This window comes from Pagrus pagrus (assembly GCF_965226575.1).
Source record: "Pagrus pagrus genome assembly, chromosome: 22".
Classification (NCBI taxonomy): domain Eukaryota; kingdom Metazoa; phylum Chordata; class Actinopteri; order Spariformes; family Sparidae; genus Pagrus; species Pagrus pagrus.
Window position 1 is genome coordinate 10,219,750 of NC_140204.1, and position 13,951 is coordinate 10,233,700.

General features: G+C 41.5%; 2 protein-coding genes across 3 annotated transcripts; one reads left to right on the plus strand and one right to left on the minus strand.

Moving 5' to 3' along the window:
* The first annotated feature begins 242 nt into the window (after positions 1-242).
* tmem179ba (transmembrane protein 179Ba) lies at positions 243-6,600 on the plus strand. The gene is made up of 5 exons (XM_084344927.1): positions 243-349; positions 2,276-2,472; positions 4,068-4,205; positions 4,994-5,072; positions 5,296-6,600. Exons 1-5 carry the CDS (start codon positions 254-256, stop codon positions 5,485-5,487), a joined length of 702 nt encoding a protein of 233 aa, XP_084201053.1. The 5' UTR covers positions 243-253; the 3' UTR covers positions 5,488-6,600.
* Positions 6,601-9,368: 2,768 nt separating this feature from the next.
* brms1 (BRMS1 transcriptional repressor and anoikis regulator) lies at positions 9,369-13,542 on the minus strand. 2 transcript variants are annotated; one of them, XM_084343991.1, is made up of 10 exons: positions 13,405-13,542; positions 11,445-11,660; positions 11,257-11,347; positions 11,022-11,149; positions 10,453-10,532; positions 10,264-10,360; positions 10,091-10,180; positions 9,856-9,920; positions 9,699-9,738; positions 9,369-9,613 (listed from the first exon to the last, which is right to left on the minus strand). In XM_084343991.1, the coding sequence occupies exons 2-10, from the start codon at positions 11,656-11,658 to the stop codon at positions 9,606-9,608; spliced, it is 813 nt and encodes a 270-aa protein (XP_084200117.1). In that variant the 5' UTR covers positions 11,659-11,660; positions 13,405-13,542; the 3' UTR covers positions 9,369-9,605. The 2 variants fall into 2 exon arrangements, with proteins under 2 accessions (XP_084200117.1, XP_084200118.1); XM_084343992.1 differs by lacking the exon at positions 13,405-13,542 and adding an exon at positions 12,854-13,268.
* Between the last annotated feature and the right edge of the window lie 409 nt (positions 13,543-13,951).

The window sequence follows — 13,951 nt, forward strand, 5'->3', positions numbered from 1 at the left end:
GGCGGCCTATTATCTATCTTACAATGCAGATTTAATCTGAGGTTTTAATAAATGCATCCAGGTGTACTTGACACTGGTCTCGCCTGTCATCAAAATGCATTCATTCCTCATTAATGCTCATTATTTTCGCCTTACCGGCCAACCGTGCGCCTAATGTTGATTTTATTTTGAAACGCCTCACCGGAAGCCCTGTGTGTTGTTGTGGCCGGCTTCCCGCCGCTCTCTTCCCAGACAGGAGCCGGGCCGCTGGACGATGGCGTTAACGGGGCTGCTGCTGCTGGAGCTGTGTCTGTACGCCAGCTGTTTCGTCTGTGGGATCGTCACCGCCGCGTCCGTCACCATAGTCCAGGTGATTTAACTCAGAAATGAGCAAAACATCGTGTCACACATTCATCTTTATTTTTTATTTCTGTCCTCTTCCGGGTAGACTCACTTGTTTTCAGTGCGCGCGTGTGTGTGTGCGCTAGAAAGTTACAAGTTGACCGAAGAAGAAGAAGAAGAAGAAGAAGAAGAAGAAGAAGAAGCGAAAACGCATTTTAAATGTTGTGTTTTTTGGCACTTGTTCGTGTTTTATTCTTGAGTTAGCTTCCCTTCCAGTTAATTCACGTCTTAAAATGAGCATTATCAGGCTACGTTTTCTGTCAAAACTCATTTTTCTGGCTTTCGTACGCAACAAATAATTGTTTTTGTACATTAGCGTGTTTTCTAGATGCTACGTATCAGTAAAAAAAAAAAAGGGAGAAGAAGAAGAAGAAGAAGGTGCGCGAGTAGCTAAAGAAAGACACGCGCTCCCACTTTCTTCTGATTTCCTGTCAGCTGTGTTGTAACTCTTACTTTTCTTTAACACTTTTGTGTCCCACTGTAGGAAATCTACCTCTCAAACACCTTCACTGTTAGCATCTCATGCTCATTTAATTAGCTGCACTCATTCTACACCATCAGCTAAAGAAACTGTGGGAAAAAAACATTAATTTTGAGGCTTTCACTCCTTGTAGCCTAATTTCATATTCTTAATTAATCAGAAGATGTAAGAAGGTATATGTGTGAGCAGTAATAACTCAGTCATGTGTCCAGATTCTGTGTTCTCATCATGTGACCACATGGTCCTCGTGCCTGATTATTCTCTCTGCTCCTTTATAAAAGTCAGATGCCTCAGTTAATGTGTGTGTGTGTGTGTGTGTGTGTGTGTGTGTGTGTGTGTGTGTGTGTCTTCTCAGTAACTTGTTTTGTACAATTCAACAGAAGGAAAAGTTAAAGGGGCTCTATGTGGTTCTCAAACTCTGGATTTTAATATTCACAATGTTAATGAGGTTATAATAAAACTTTTACCATGTCTGAATAAACAAGCTGTTCTCAGAGGAGAATTAGGTCCCCAGAACGCTGTTTGAGGCTAGAAAGGTGGCAGGGTCCGCCACATATAAACAAAGTAAAACAGAATGAAGCTGTGTTGTCCTTTTAAGGTCAGTTTGTTTATTCAGTCATGAAAACAAAGAGAGTTTGTTTATTTAGTTCAGGCATTAAAGTCAATGAAGATCTTTCTCTTCTGATTAAAATACCTTCCCTAAATTCTTCATCGTGCACCTTTAAAATCAACAAATCAGTTCCAACGTATTCTGTAACATTAATTACGATTAGTCCTTGTGTTTTATTCTGAGATTTTGGATACAAAAACTTTGTCGGTTCAAACATATAAAGAGGAAAGCAACGTTGCAGCCATGAAAAAACATCTGTATCTAAAATGTAAAAGCTGTGGGGCACACTGAACAAAAAAAGGTACTTCGGAGAAGCCCGTGCTCAAGGCAACAACTACAGTGCATTTCTAGGAAACGAAAGTTGTATTTGATGTTTTGACGAGAGCAGCATTGAAAATGTTCGGATGTGATAGTTGAGTGCTATTTGTGTAAGACTGCTAATGGATACGCAGCAAAGGTACTGCTTTATCTTTTAAAATGTTTATCAGGGAGCTTGAATTCTCAGAACACAGAACACTAGGAACACTAAGGTAGAAAGGTGGCAGGGTCCGCCGAATATAAACAGAGTAAAACAGTATTAAACTGTGTTGTCCTTTAAGGTCAGTTTGTTTATTCAGTCATGAAAAGGAAGAGTTTGTTGATTTAAGATCTTTCTCATCTGATTCAAATGTTTTCCCCCCAAAACTACACAGTGCACCTTTAATGAAACAATGTCATAAAAGTTAAAATAAAACAAAACAAAATAACAGAAGTGAAACAATTAAAAATACAAAATAATGTACCAGATCTCTCCTTCCTCTCAGGGTAATTTTGGAGGACGGTGCATGCTGTATGGACTCATCAGCTACAATGCAACAACGAGCCTCATCGGGGTCCAGTCATCCAGCTCCTCGTCTCTCTGTTATTTCGTGTCGGCCATATCGGTCATGGTGGCAGTGGTGTGTTTCTCACTGTCCCTCTACTGGCTGTACACTTTCTGCATTGACGGGGAAATTAGAAGGTAACGGCAGCTGTGTGTGTGTGTGTGTGTGTGTGTGTGTGTCACCACAAACCACTGGCTTTCAGTGATATGTTAAATCAAACATGTCCTCTGATTTCTTCAGTCTTACTGTCTCTTTTGCTGCTCACTCCGTCTGAATCCTTGAAGTCTTCCTTTTATTGTCTATTGTTTCAAATGGGCTGTAAACAGTTTGACTATAACTGGCAGCAACAGCAGCTCACGGCTTCCAAACCCAAATTAAACTGTGCTGTGTTCATGTACAAATTATATTATGATTTATTTATGCAGAATGTGCTTCTAACACAGGCCTGTTCTTACTTTATAGGTTTGTAGCATCTTATTCTTGAACTTAACTATTTGTCAGCCATGTGGACACAAATGTAGATATCGTGTAGACAACTCGACAGAGCAGGGAACCCCCATTACATCTATTGTATAAGACTATTCGTATTGAACCTGGCCTACAGTAACATGTAGGGCGGACTACAGTGCCATGTATTAAAAAAGTTTGGCAGCAGTTGTAGCATGGCTAATGTGAGGCACGTTAGCCTCACCCTCTGGTTTCTGAGGTGTAGTTTATGTCGGAGTGTCTTGCTCGATACGTTACAAAACAATCCATTGTAGCTCACAAGAATGTCCATACGCTTTGGATGGTAACAGATAACTGGCCAACGTGTTTCAATAATCGCCATTAGGTTAGCTTGTTCACATGACTGCGCAACGAATCATGGACAGACTATCATGTTGTCTAAGTCAAATGTTTTTTGTTTTTTGGGTTTTTTTTTTACAAATAAATCTTTAAAACATTATTAAACAATAATTTTGGGCTCACCCTGCATTCATTCTGAGGACCCACTAGGGGTCACGAACCAAGATACTAGGCGTTAACAGATCTCAATGTTTGAAGGTTGACTTTTGGATTGAAAATATAAGCTAAACTTAATTGATCACACACAGGAATATCTAATATTATCAAAGTTTAAAATTTGGCATTAGTCGGTGTCTCCATTCAAAACAGGGAAGCATAATCAATGTGTTGTGTTAAAGCAGATACCAACATCCCATAAAGTACTTTCCCACCAATCTTACCCATCGCATGCATGCTTGTTTGAAGGATTTTATTACAAACACATCCAACAGTTGTAAAAGTAAAGTTCTTTTTAATGCTTTTTAAAATGTATGTTGTCCATCTCTTCTCCATAATTGTAATTTTGTTAGCATGACACCATGAAACAGCATCAAGGGATTCTCAACCCGGACTTATATAAAACTCCTTTGTGCAGGGTTGGCGTGATAGTATCATTAGGTTTTACTGCCGGAATAAAAAAAAGTGAATGATCTCACTGAGGTTGGTTTAACAGCACAGGCTGCAGAGCTGGTGAGGAGGGGGAAAGAAGAACTGGAGTAGAAAGGCTGATCAAAAAGAGGACATAGGTCATGGCATGGTAGCATAGTTATACGTTATATATACAGTAGTTTGACATCATTTCCTCATTTGTTCAGGTTGAAATAACACCGTATTCTTCTAGTTCTTGTTTCCATGGCTTCAAAAAAAAAAGTTCTCACGCCCTTTCTGTTTGTTCTGTTCTCCACAGGGAGCGCATGTGGATGAACCTGATCGTGGCTGTGTGCGGCGCCTTCCTGTTCTTCCTGCTCATCTCGGGCTGCATGTTGAAGATCGGACGCGACTCGCTCTGCAACTCGGTCATGCAGAGTGTTCCCAACATCACCAGGTGGAACACACACACACACACACACACACACACACACACACACACACACACACACACCTGTGTTTCCATCACTTTTGGGAACTTTATTAGACTTAAATCCATTTCCTGGAGACTTACCCTAAACCTCACCCTTAAATTTAATGATTTACATTGTGGGAGCCTTTTGTTCCCATAAGGTAGACGTAAGTAATGCACGCCCACACGATGCAGTCACGGACGCTGGCATGCAGAAACAAGTCATAAGTGAAACTAAAAACAACATTTGAAACCCAGTGAGTTTCACTTTGTGTCCGCTTCTTCACAGCCTAATGTGCCACTGTTAAAAATACTTAACCTCTTCAGCTGTTTTGTTTAAAAAAAGAAAGCTCATTTCTCTTTTTCCTTGGCATATGACAGGAGATGCATGTCAGTTATTTTTGCGCATGTAATCGTGTTTCAAAGTGTCAACAGCAACCACAATGTTGCTCAACCTAGATACTTCTGTGCTTAAAGATCAACACTCAGATAAGGAGGAAAGACCAGTAAAATGTTGTGTCGTGTTAGCATGTGATCGCTTGTTTTAAGATCCACTAATCTTGATTTTTATTGATAAACTGCGGCTTGTCGTAAAATCATGTGCTGCAGCTGCAACTTTATTCGTAGTGGATTACCTGCTGTATAACCTTTGGATCACAGTGGATGTGTTAAATACTTTTGAAAGACGTTTGGCAGCTGAATAATCTCCTGTTTGCTTGATTATCTGCTTCCGTCAACTTTCCAACATGCAACATCTCTTTCTGTCTCTCAAGATGTGAGGACGCCCAGACGAAACAATGGCTCACCCCACTTAAAGGAGGAAGGTTCTACAACAGTCTATACAAAGCTGAGGTCAGTAGGCGTAGACGTTTTTGGGTGAACTTATCCTTTAATAATTGGAACATTTTCTGAACATTTGCAGGAAAAAAGATGCAAATAATTTCTTGAAATACCTATAAGGAATCATAAATGCCTCAAAGAGCTTCATTATATAGCAGAAGCTGCTTTAAAGTATCATTAAGTCATGAGTAGAGAATGTGTGATTCATGTCGTCTCCTCTTTGACTCCCCCTCAGACGGCAGTGTGGGTCAACTTCTTCTTCTGGCTCATCATCGGGGTTCTGGTGATCGTTCAGAGGCGTCAGAGCACCGGGACGAAGTTGATCGCGGGAGGGTTCGGCGGGCCGTCCGGAGGGCTTTTCGGCGATCCGGGAGTGACAGCTGCAGAGACGGAGCCCTTTTTCAACCGTCCCGCACGGCCACAGTGAGGACAGGTGCCACGGATGACTTACAAAAACACATTGTTTAGCTCAACATGGTAATGTGGGAAAAGGGTAGATACACCTAGTGAATGCTTACACATATTTGGGGATAATACAGATAATTAAGGACACGGTGATTAACTTTGTTTGCTCACAATATAAAGACTGAGCCCCGACGAGGATGGGATTCGAACCCACGCGTGCAGAGCACAATGGATTAGCAGTCCATCGCCTTAACCACTCGGCCACCTCGTCATGTTTGCGCTGTTATCAGTTAGAGAGTTATCAGTAAATATCCAGCAGCACGTTATCCAAACATTGAACTGTTCATATCATATTTACCCGTTTCCCACATTGACTCACTTACTAAAGCTGTTGTAAACGTCTGACTACTGGATCACACAGAAATGTGTGTTTGTTCATTCAGTAAGTGTCTGTCTTAGTTTTTGTTTACATAACCAACGAGTAGGAGAATGTTTATTTCAGGCATTCGTTTTTTTTTTATTTCATCAGTGTGTTCAAATTTTATATTTTTGATGTGACTGGCAGGTTTTCTATCTAAAAACACATTTTCACTCATGTTACAAATTATTAAATATACAGTCCTCAAAAGTCACGTTTTTTTTTAACCCTTTGAAAAGTTTTTATCGAGTTTTTATTTTGTACCCACTAGTTTCATGCCTGTAAGTTGTCTTTATTCTTTATTTATGATTCATTATTTCATTCGACATTGTTTCTTCTTGTCTTCTGATGCTTTGTCATCTAATCTTTGGTAATTCAGACTCAATATGTGAACAGAGCCCAAGTTTAAAGAAACACTTGGTTGAAACAAGAGGTATAACATTACATCTCATTATGTTTAAAATAATTCAAATGGATTATAACTTTCAGGTATGACCTGTGTGCTCCCACCCTAACGTCTACATCTAGCATCCAGTCCGAGTTCACTCACAGGTGCTTTTCAAACACTTCAATCTGGTCCTGTGTTTGTTATGTTGCACCTCAGGAGTTCATGTACCTGAAGAGGCTGTATGTCAGTATATCAACATCTGGTTTGCAGTGATGTTACTACACGTGTGCTGCTTTTTTAAACCAATAAACCAAAGAGTTGAAACACAACGACCCTGATGTGTTTACTGCTGTATGTTGTATCTCAGAGGGGCTGGAGACATTTCAGTAGATATGTTGGACTGTGTCTCCCTCTGCTGCTCGATGACGGGTAAAGACTCACTTGTACCAGAGATACGTGATCCTGTTTGAGTTGAGCTGTTTGAATTGTGCCATGAATATAAAAAATGTGATGCTTGTGAATTAAAAAGATAATTTTCCAAGTCAAGAAAGTCACCTTTAGCACCAAAAGTATTTTTTCCCTCAAAACGTCACAAGTGGTTACACTTCAATAAATGTACACTCAAGCGTCAAAGTTATATACAGTCATGCATAGTCATCATTCTTTATAACAATAACGTTACGCAGAAGGGGCCCCCAAACAGGGTGGCCATTGACGGGCGGTCCAAACTGGCTGGATGGCTATGAATCTTTTATTTTCATCTTGTTTTCATTATTTGTTTACTGTAAACAAACAGTTCTAATGTTAAATATCACATAGAAGCATATTATGGCCTCAAAACAGACATTTTACAGATACATAAACAGAGCTATAGATCCATGGAGGACTGTACGGGCCGGAATGAACCCAGCAGTCGCCTCACAGATGAAAATAGACAGAACGAGCCTGCGATTACAACATTTCTCTTAACTTACCTGTCTAATCTTGGTGGATCAGCTGACCTCGGCTGATCCCTGAGGTAGAGACAGAGAAAGTGAGGTCAGGCGGGACTGGAAAGAGGGAGACGGATGGGGACGGAGAACGGAGAGAAATAAAAGGATACGAGGAAGACACACTGCTACTTTGAAGGGAAAAAGTCGCGAGTCCACTTCTGACAGCCGCCTCCACCTTCCACGCCTACACTTGAATGTGCACCTGAGCACTCTGGAGAACACTGAGGACTGTCAGCTTGAGTCTCCGAAGACGACCACAAGGCTCGAGATCAAATTGACTCTGAAATCTATGGTAAGACATTTTCACGTGCTATCTGTTATTATCATCTGTTATTTTGGGCTGCTGATGGAAAAATATGCTGCAAAAAGATACAAGCACAACTGAGAGAAAATAGTGAGAGTACAGAGTGAAAACATGACAGCTAGAGACTGATGGTACGACAGGGATAGGAGAGAAACACAGGGAAGCAGAGCAGAGCAGTGGACACTGTAGACTGAAGCTAAGCCATGATAAGCCTCTTTAAGCTACTTCACTCTCCACAGATCAAATGTTCTGTTTTAAACCTGTTGATCCGTGCTGGACTCCTGACTGCGAGCTATTGATTCACTTCATCTGATGTTTTGGCAGGAAAGCTTTAATTTATTGCCAAATCAGACAAAAACTACAGAGAACAGGCCTCAAATCCCCAAACTGAATCATAGGGAGCCTCCTAACAGCACCAACAGTCTGTTTCTGTTCTGACCTCTGACCTCCATCCCTGTCCCAGAACATGTCTGAGAACCAGTGCGAGTCAGTGGCGGTGAGCGTGGAGTCCCTCCTCAACGACGCCAAGAGGATGCAGATGCAGTGCCGCGAGCGCAGCGAGCAGCTCTCCATGGCCGCCACGCAGCTGAGGGTGGAGTCGGCCGCCCTCAGGGAGCAGTGCGAGGCCTCCCAGCTCGACATGGCTCGCATCCGCCGGCAGCTGGACGAGCTCATGGACACCAAAGCGGCCTTCGAAGCCAGGGAGAGGCAGGCGCGTAAGCTCAGCAAGCAGCTGTGAGGGAGATGAGGAAGGAGAGGGGGGTGTAGAGGGGTCACGAACTGCTGAAAGTCAACCTGGACATGTGACAGAGTGTAGTTTAGGACAGGATGTTGTTGAGGTTAGAAGATCTGACATCTTGCTGAAAATGACACTCCTGGTCGGTCATGTCGATAATGCATTAGAAGCACATTCAGAAGATAAAGTGCATGTGTAAGGCTTCATCAAAGTTTTGATTTGTTGATTGAATTAATCAAATGCTTATGAAAGTTATAGTTACTTGTAAACCCTGTATAAAGCCTTATAAATGCATTATAATGTCTTATGAATGTACAGTTTAGATATGACCTGCGTAGAAAGTGTTACCGCATTTCTGAAGACGTTTTGAGGAGAAAACAATTAATCATAAGCCTGAGAGCAAACAAAACTGTATCAATAGACAACTGTGTCTAGTTCCTCTTTGCTTTTGCTGCTATATAAAACACACACATGAATGTGCACAAAAAAATGTCATACCTCTCCTCTTTCCCACTTTTCATGTCAAATAAACACAGTTCAAGTGCAGTCTTGTTGTCTCATTATTATCTTTTATTATTACTATTATTATTATAAGCTTTATTATAATTTCCACAAGCTGTCTATGACATCATTGTGCATGTGAGGTAGGTGGGTCAATGTCTTTAGGGGGTGTTTTTGACTTTATTATCAGACAGGAACAAGGGGAGGAGAGGACGACGTAGCAAGAGGGCTCAGGGCAGGACAACGTAACATCATATTATTATTGCTGTAATATAGGGATGTAGAGTAAGGGCTACTGATCTCGAAACATTTAGTTATTTAAAACAACATTTTTCCTGTAAATGTTCCTGGAAATAACTTATATATTTAGAGTTAATTATGGAAATCTCTATCCTTTTTTCTCCAGTTTCCCCGAGTAAAATATCATCATATAGGACCTTTTAAAAAGATATTAGTGACCTAAATTTGTGTCCTCTTTACAAAAACTTTCATGTGAGTTTTCAGTCATAACCCCTAGATTACACACACACACACCGATCACAGGAGAAAGGAAGACGCAAAACCTTGTGTCACAAAAGATTAAAATTTTAATCCCAATTATAAATCATTCTATAAATACACGGTCGTCATATCATTAAGAACTTCTTTTAAATAGCAATAGATAACAAACAAGCTGCAGGGTGATTGGTTGCTGCGGTCAAAGGAGGAAAAAACCGTCACTGTTAGAAATAGCTGGGAATGTGTGAGTGTGTGCTGAGTTTGGTTTCTTTTCCGCTGGTCTTCAATAGGACGCTCCTATCATCACCGCTCTGCAAGACAAAACGAGGACGGCTTAGAGAAAACAGCAGCATGGTGTCTGTATGTGAACGGAGACTGGTGGACGCGCTGACTTACTTTCAACTTTCTTCTTTAGTGGTGACAGTGCTGTTTTTGCCTGAGAAGCACATAGAGACCAAGTTAGCAAAGTTTATCTGTAACTACAATACACTTAGGCCGTTTGTTTGTTGGAGTGTTCGCAGTGTGGAGGAAACGTATTTATGTATTTTTTCACCTTCTTGATAGCAGTCCAGTCTTCAAGAATGTCGATGTCTCTCAACATGTAGACAATAAACGGTCCTGTGAAGCAGAAAGGGAGAGGTTTTAAATCATCTGTCGGTCTGTTAGCGGCTTACAGTCCCAACCTGGCAGGACACAAATAAACTCTGAGATACTGTTTGTGTCAGAGTAAAGGACACGGGGCAGAACTACAACACAAAGATCTAATATGACAGATAAACAAGTTTTACCTGAAACCAGAGCCACTTTCTTTTTCCTCTCCGAGCGACCCAGCACGTTCTTTCTTTTACACTTCTTGCTCTTCATCTCATCGCTCCACTCTGGAACGAGAGCATCAATTACATAAACCAGCTCGATGATGACAACATACAGTAATATCCAAGGATTGACATTTCTGCTGTACCTGAGGTGAGGTCTATATTCTGTCGGTCCTCCTCCAGTCTTCTGATCTTCTCCAGCAGTTCCGTCTTCATGGCGTCGAACAGCAGCGTCCGCTCACTCTGTAACAAGCCATACATCAATTTTTTTCAATAACACCGGCTACAGTGTATGTGTATCCTTGTGAAGTATATACTGGATGTGTGTGAGTTACCTCCAGGTGCTGCCTTGCTCCTTGTAGTTCACACTCGTGCTTGTGTTTGATCACCTGTAGACACAGCTCTCTGTACACTCCTGAAAATGGAGACACAGAGAGGACGTTCAAGACAGAGGATATCTTAGATTTTAGTTACTTTTGGAACAAGACGGACACAGACCGCGGAGTGGATTTCAGTTTTTTAAAAATTATTTCAGGGAATCTGCATTCAGCTGCCAAACACACAACTTTTCACGTTGAACACGGCCAAAGAAACTATAAATTGGCAGAATAAGAAACAATGCAACACGACATTGTTATAGGTGTAGGAAGAAAACCCTCTGGATTGTGTCTTCCTGACTCCATTCACACTTCCAGAGAGATGAATGCTTGTGAAACAACCCCACCTAGTGACCAGGTGTTGTATCACATCACAATTGACTTGAGAAAACTGAGTTGCCAATCTGCACACAGGTCCATTTCTTCAGCTACTCTCTGCTGACCATTCTAGGCATGTTAATAAAAGCATTTCATCTTACACATCAATTATTTAATATGTGACAAAAAATTATCTTCCTTTTACTTACCAGCCACTTGTGTTCGTATCTGCATGCTGTTCTGTAGTGCAGCCAGTGGTTCTCTGTATTCTCCAGCCTTCCCCGTCAGCACCTCGTCCAGCTTCACCTTCATCTGGTTCAGCCGCTCCCGAAACAACCTGCAACCAGACACTGAGGTCAGTCTTTGCTTCTTTATTTTATTCCATCCTTCATTCGCAGCAAAGGGACTCCGTATATTTTCTTCATCCCTCCTCTTCCAACTTACTTCTCTTTTAGCTCCTGAAATTGTTTTTCCAGATCCAACATCTCGTCTAGACATTCTCCTCTCCTCCGCTCACAGTCCTCATCGTCCATCTCTTCACAGAAGAAAGAAAACATCGTGTCAAACACATTATATTTATCTCTCCTTGTGACCAAGTCAGGCAACAATATAGCCGAGTGATTGGATTTTACCTGAGCTCTCTTCTTCTTCCTCCTCCTCCTCTTCCTCCTCTTCACTCTCATCCAGGTCACTGTCCCTCTCCTCCGTGCTCTCCTCCATGGTCTCCTCTCCTCCTCTTTCGTTCTCTCTCGGTTGCTCCACCTCTCCGTTGGCCTCAGGGAGTTGCGACTCTCCTTCTGCCTCCATCTCCTCCTCCGGCTCCCTCACAGGGGGTTGGGCGGGCATGGCTGAAAAACACACAGATACACAGAAACAAGGTTAAAAAAAAAAGACACTTTTTCCACTTAATTGATTTTTGTGTTAACCACCACCATGTGTCAAATATTTTAAAGTAGGATGTCCTTATTACCTTGATTATTTGTCTAAATTTTGTTTTTCTTAGGGAGTCAACTAACAATTACATGTACAATGTACATGTTTTTGGGTGCATGTGCGACCAAACCAGTTGCACCCTTGAGCCCTGTCAACACAATATCAATATTCTATTTAATATCACGGTTATCGTCAGTGTCAGTACATCTCAACAGCACTAGTACAAATGCTGTTATCACGGAAAAACTAATGTCTTTTAGAATAAAGAAGCATGACTGATTTGAGTGAAACTTTTAAACTCAAATAATTTTTGATGTCCTGAATTGAAAAAAGTTGCTGATGCACGCGTTGCAATTTATATCACAGTTGCAGTATTTGGGAAAAATACGATTTCATTTCGATTGCGGAGCTACTTTGAAAAACCTAGCCCGACAAAATCAAACCCATGCTGAGGCTACTGAATGGTTCAAATATAATAATCAGTTTGTATAGTTTCATATTTGTATTTTCATCATATATTTCTCTATATCTTTGATTGTTGGTTCATGCATTTTTTAATCGTTGAAATTCTTAACTGCGATTAATCGATTTCGTCGTAAACATCCCCACTGTGGAAATATAGTGGCCGCATAGTTTTAAGTTGTACTTCTACTGCACACTTCATGTGAGCCTTCAACATGCTGAAACTGATATCTGTTTATTTACTTATGATAATTTTGCAGTGTGGGCGCTGCTGCTGATGAATGACAACACTCTCAACAGCTGTTTTTAAACAGTAGTGCGCCAAAGAGTGCAGAGAAGGGGATAAACCAACCATACTCATGCTACATATGAATATAAGCTCAGTGTGCAGATGGAAAACAATGTTAATCGATCAACAGCAGATGGACATCGAGCCACCGCACGGCTTCCGTACCTCCGTCAAACCTGCCAGAACAACACGGCAAGCGACCGGAAATTGTCCGATCGCGCTTGATGTAAAGCAAAAACTGACGAGCGAAAAACAAAATAAGAGCTCGAGTAGTTTATTACAAATGTTTAAACCACGTATTTCCTCTAAAACGTCCCGGACACGTCCATTAACAGGACTTTTATATTGTTTTCTTACCGGACGTCAGATCCTAATGTGCCCATATTCGCCTAGCTTGACCACTGGTGGCTTCCGTAATGTCGTACAGTAAGATGGTGAACGTTACGGCGGCATTTTTACAGTAAAACACTGACCCGAGGCGACACCAAAGCCCGTTAACACTGTCAGTCTTTTTACTTTGGACTGTTATGAACGTAACCGAGACCCACTGTTGCATGTTTCATATCAAATTAGCGGCGAACGCAACACGGTGAAGTCAAGTGCAACACTAGCTAACAACTGAAAGGACACCGAGCGAGGGATGACCGCCGCCTCCTCATCTTCCTCCTCCTCCTCCTCCTCCTCTCCCTGTCACACTTTTACTGACATATCCTCCGAACAGGTTTCATAGCAAACAAAGCAGCGCTTGAATGTAACGGAGCGCACTGACGCATCGGCGGGGCAGCTTTCATACATACTGTCTCCGACTCGCGCACGGATTAACAAGTAACCGTCCATGCACGCGAGCGATGCTGTTGGTAAACACACACGCTCCCCTTCCACCGGCCGGGCCGGAGGAGCCCGCTCACCTGCTGCCTCCGCTCTGCTGGAGAAAGTTCAACTCTCATCTGTTATATTTCCATTTTTGAAAAGTACTTCCTCGTCACTTCAGTCTTCAGTTCGACACTTTGCCGGACTCTTACAACCCGCAAGTTCGGCCAATCAGCGCCGAGCGCCGATGTCGGAGGCGCCAATAGGAGCGGCCATCCCGAGCGTCGCTCGTCCAATTAAAATGCTAGAGCTGGTTTAGTGAACCAATCACGATCCAGCTTGTTTGCCGGAAACCAGCAGAATGAGCCAATAGGGTGGGCTTTGGACAGATAGCGCGGATATAACTTTTTTAAATCGCTTTTTTGATATAATATAATATAATATAATATAATATAATAGACATGTGTTACAAAAAAATAATTAATTTAATTAAAAGTGACAAAGGCTTACCTGAAGTATCAGTCTGCTAATATATTAATATATATTATATATTATATTTATTCATTTATTCTTTATATAAAAGACAGAATATAATTCACAAAGTGCAGACCCACTCTTGCTTCACACCAGTGTATAAACGTAGTT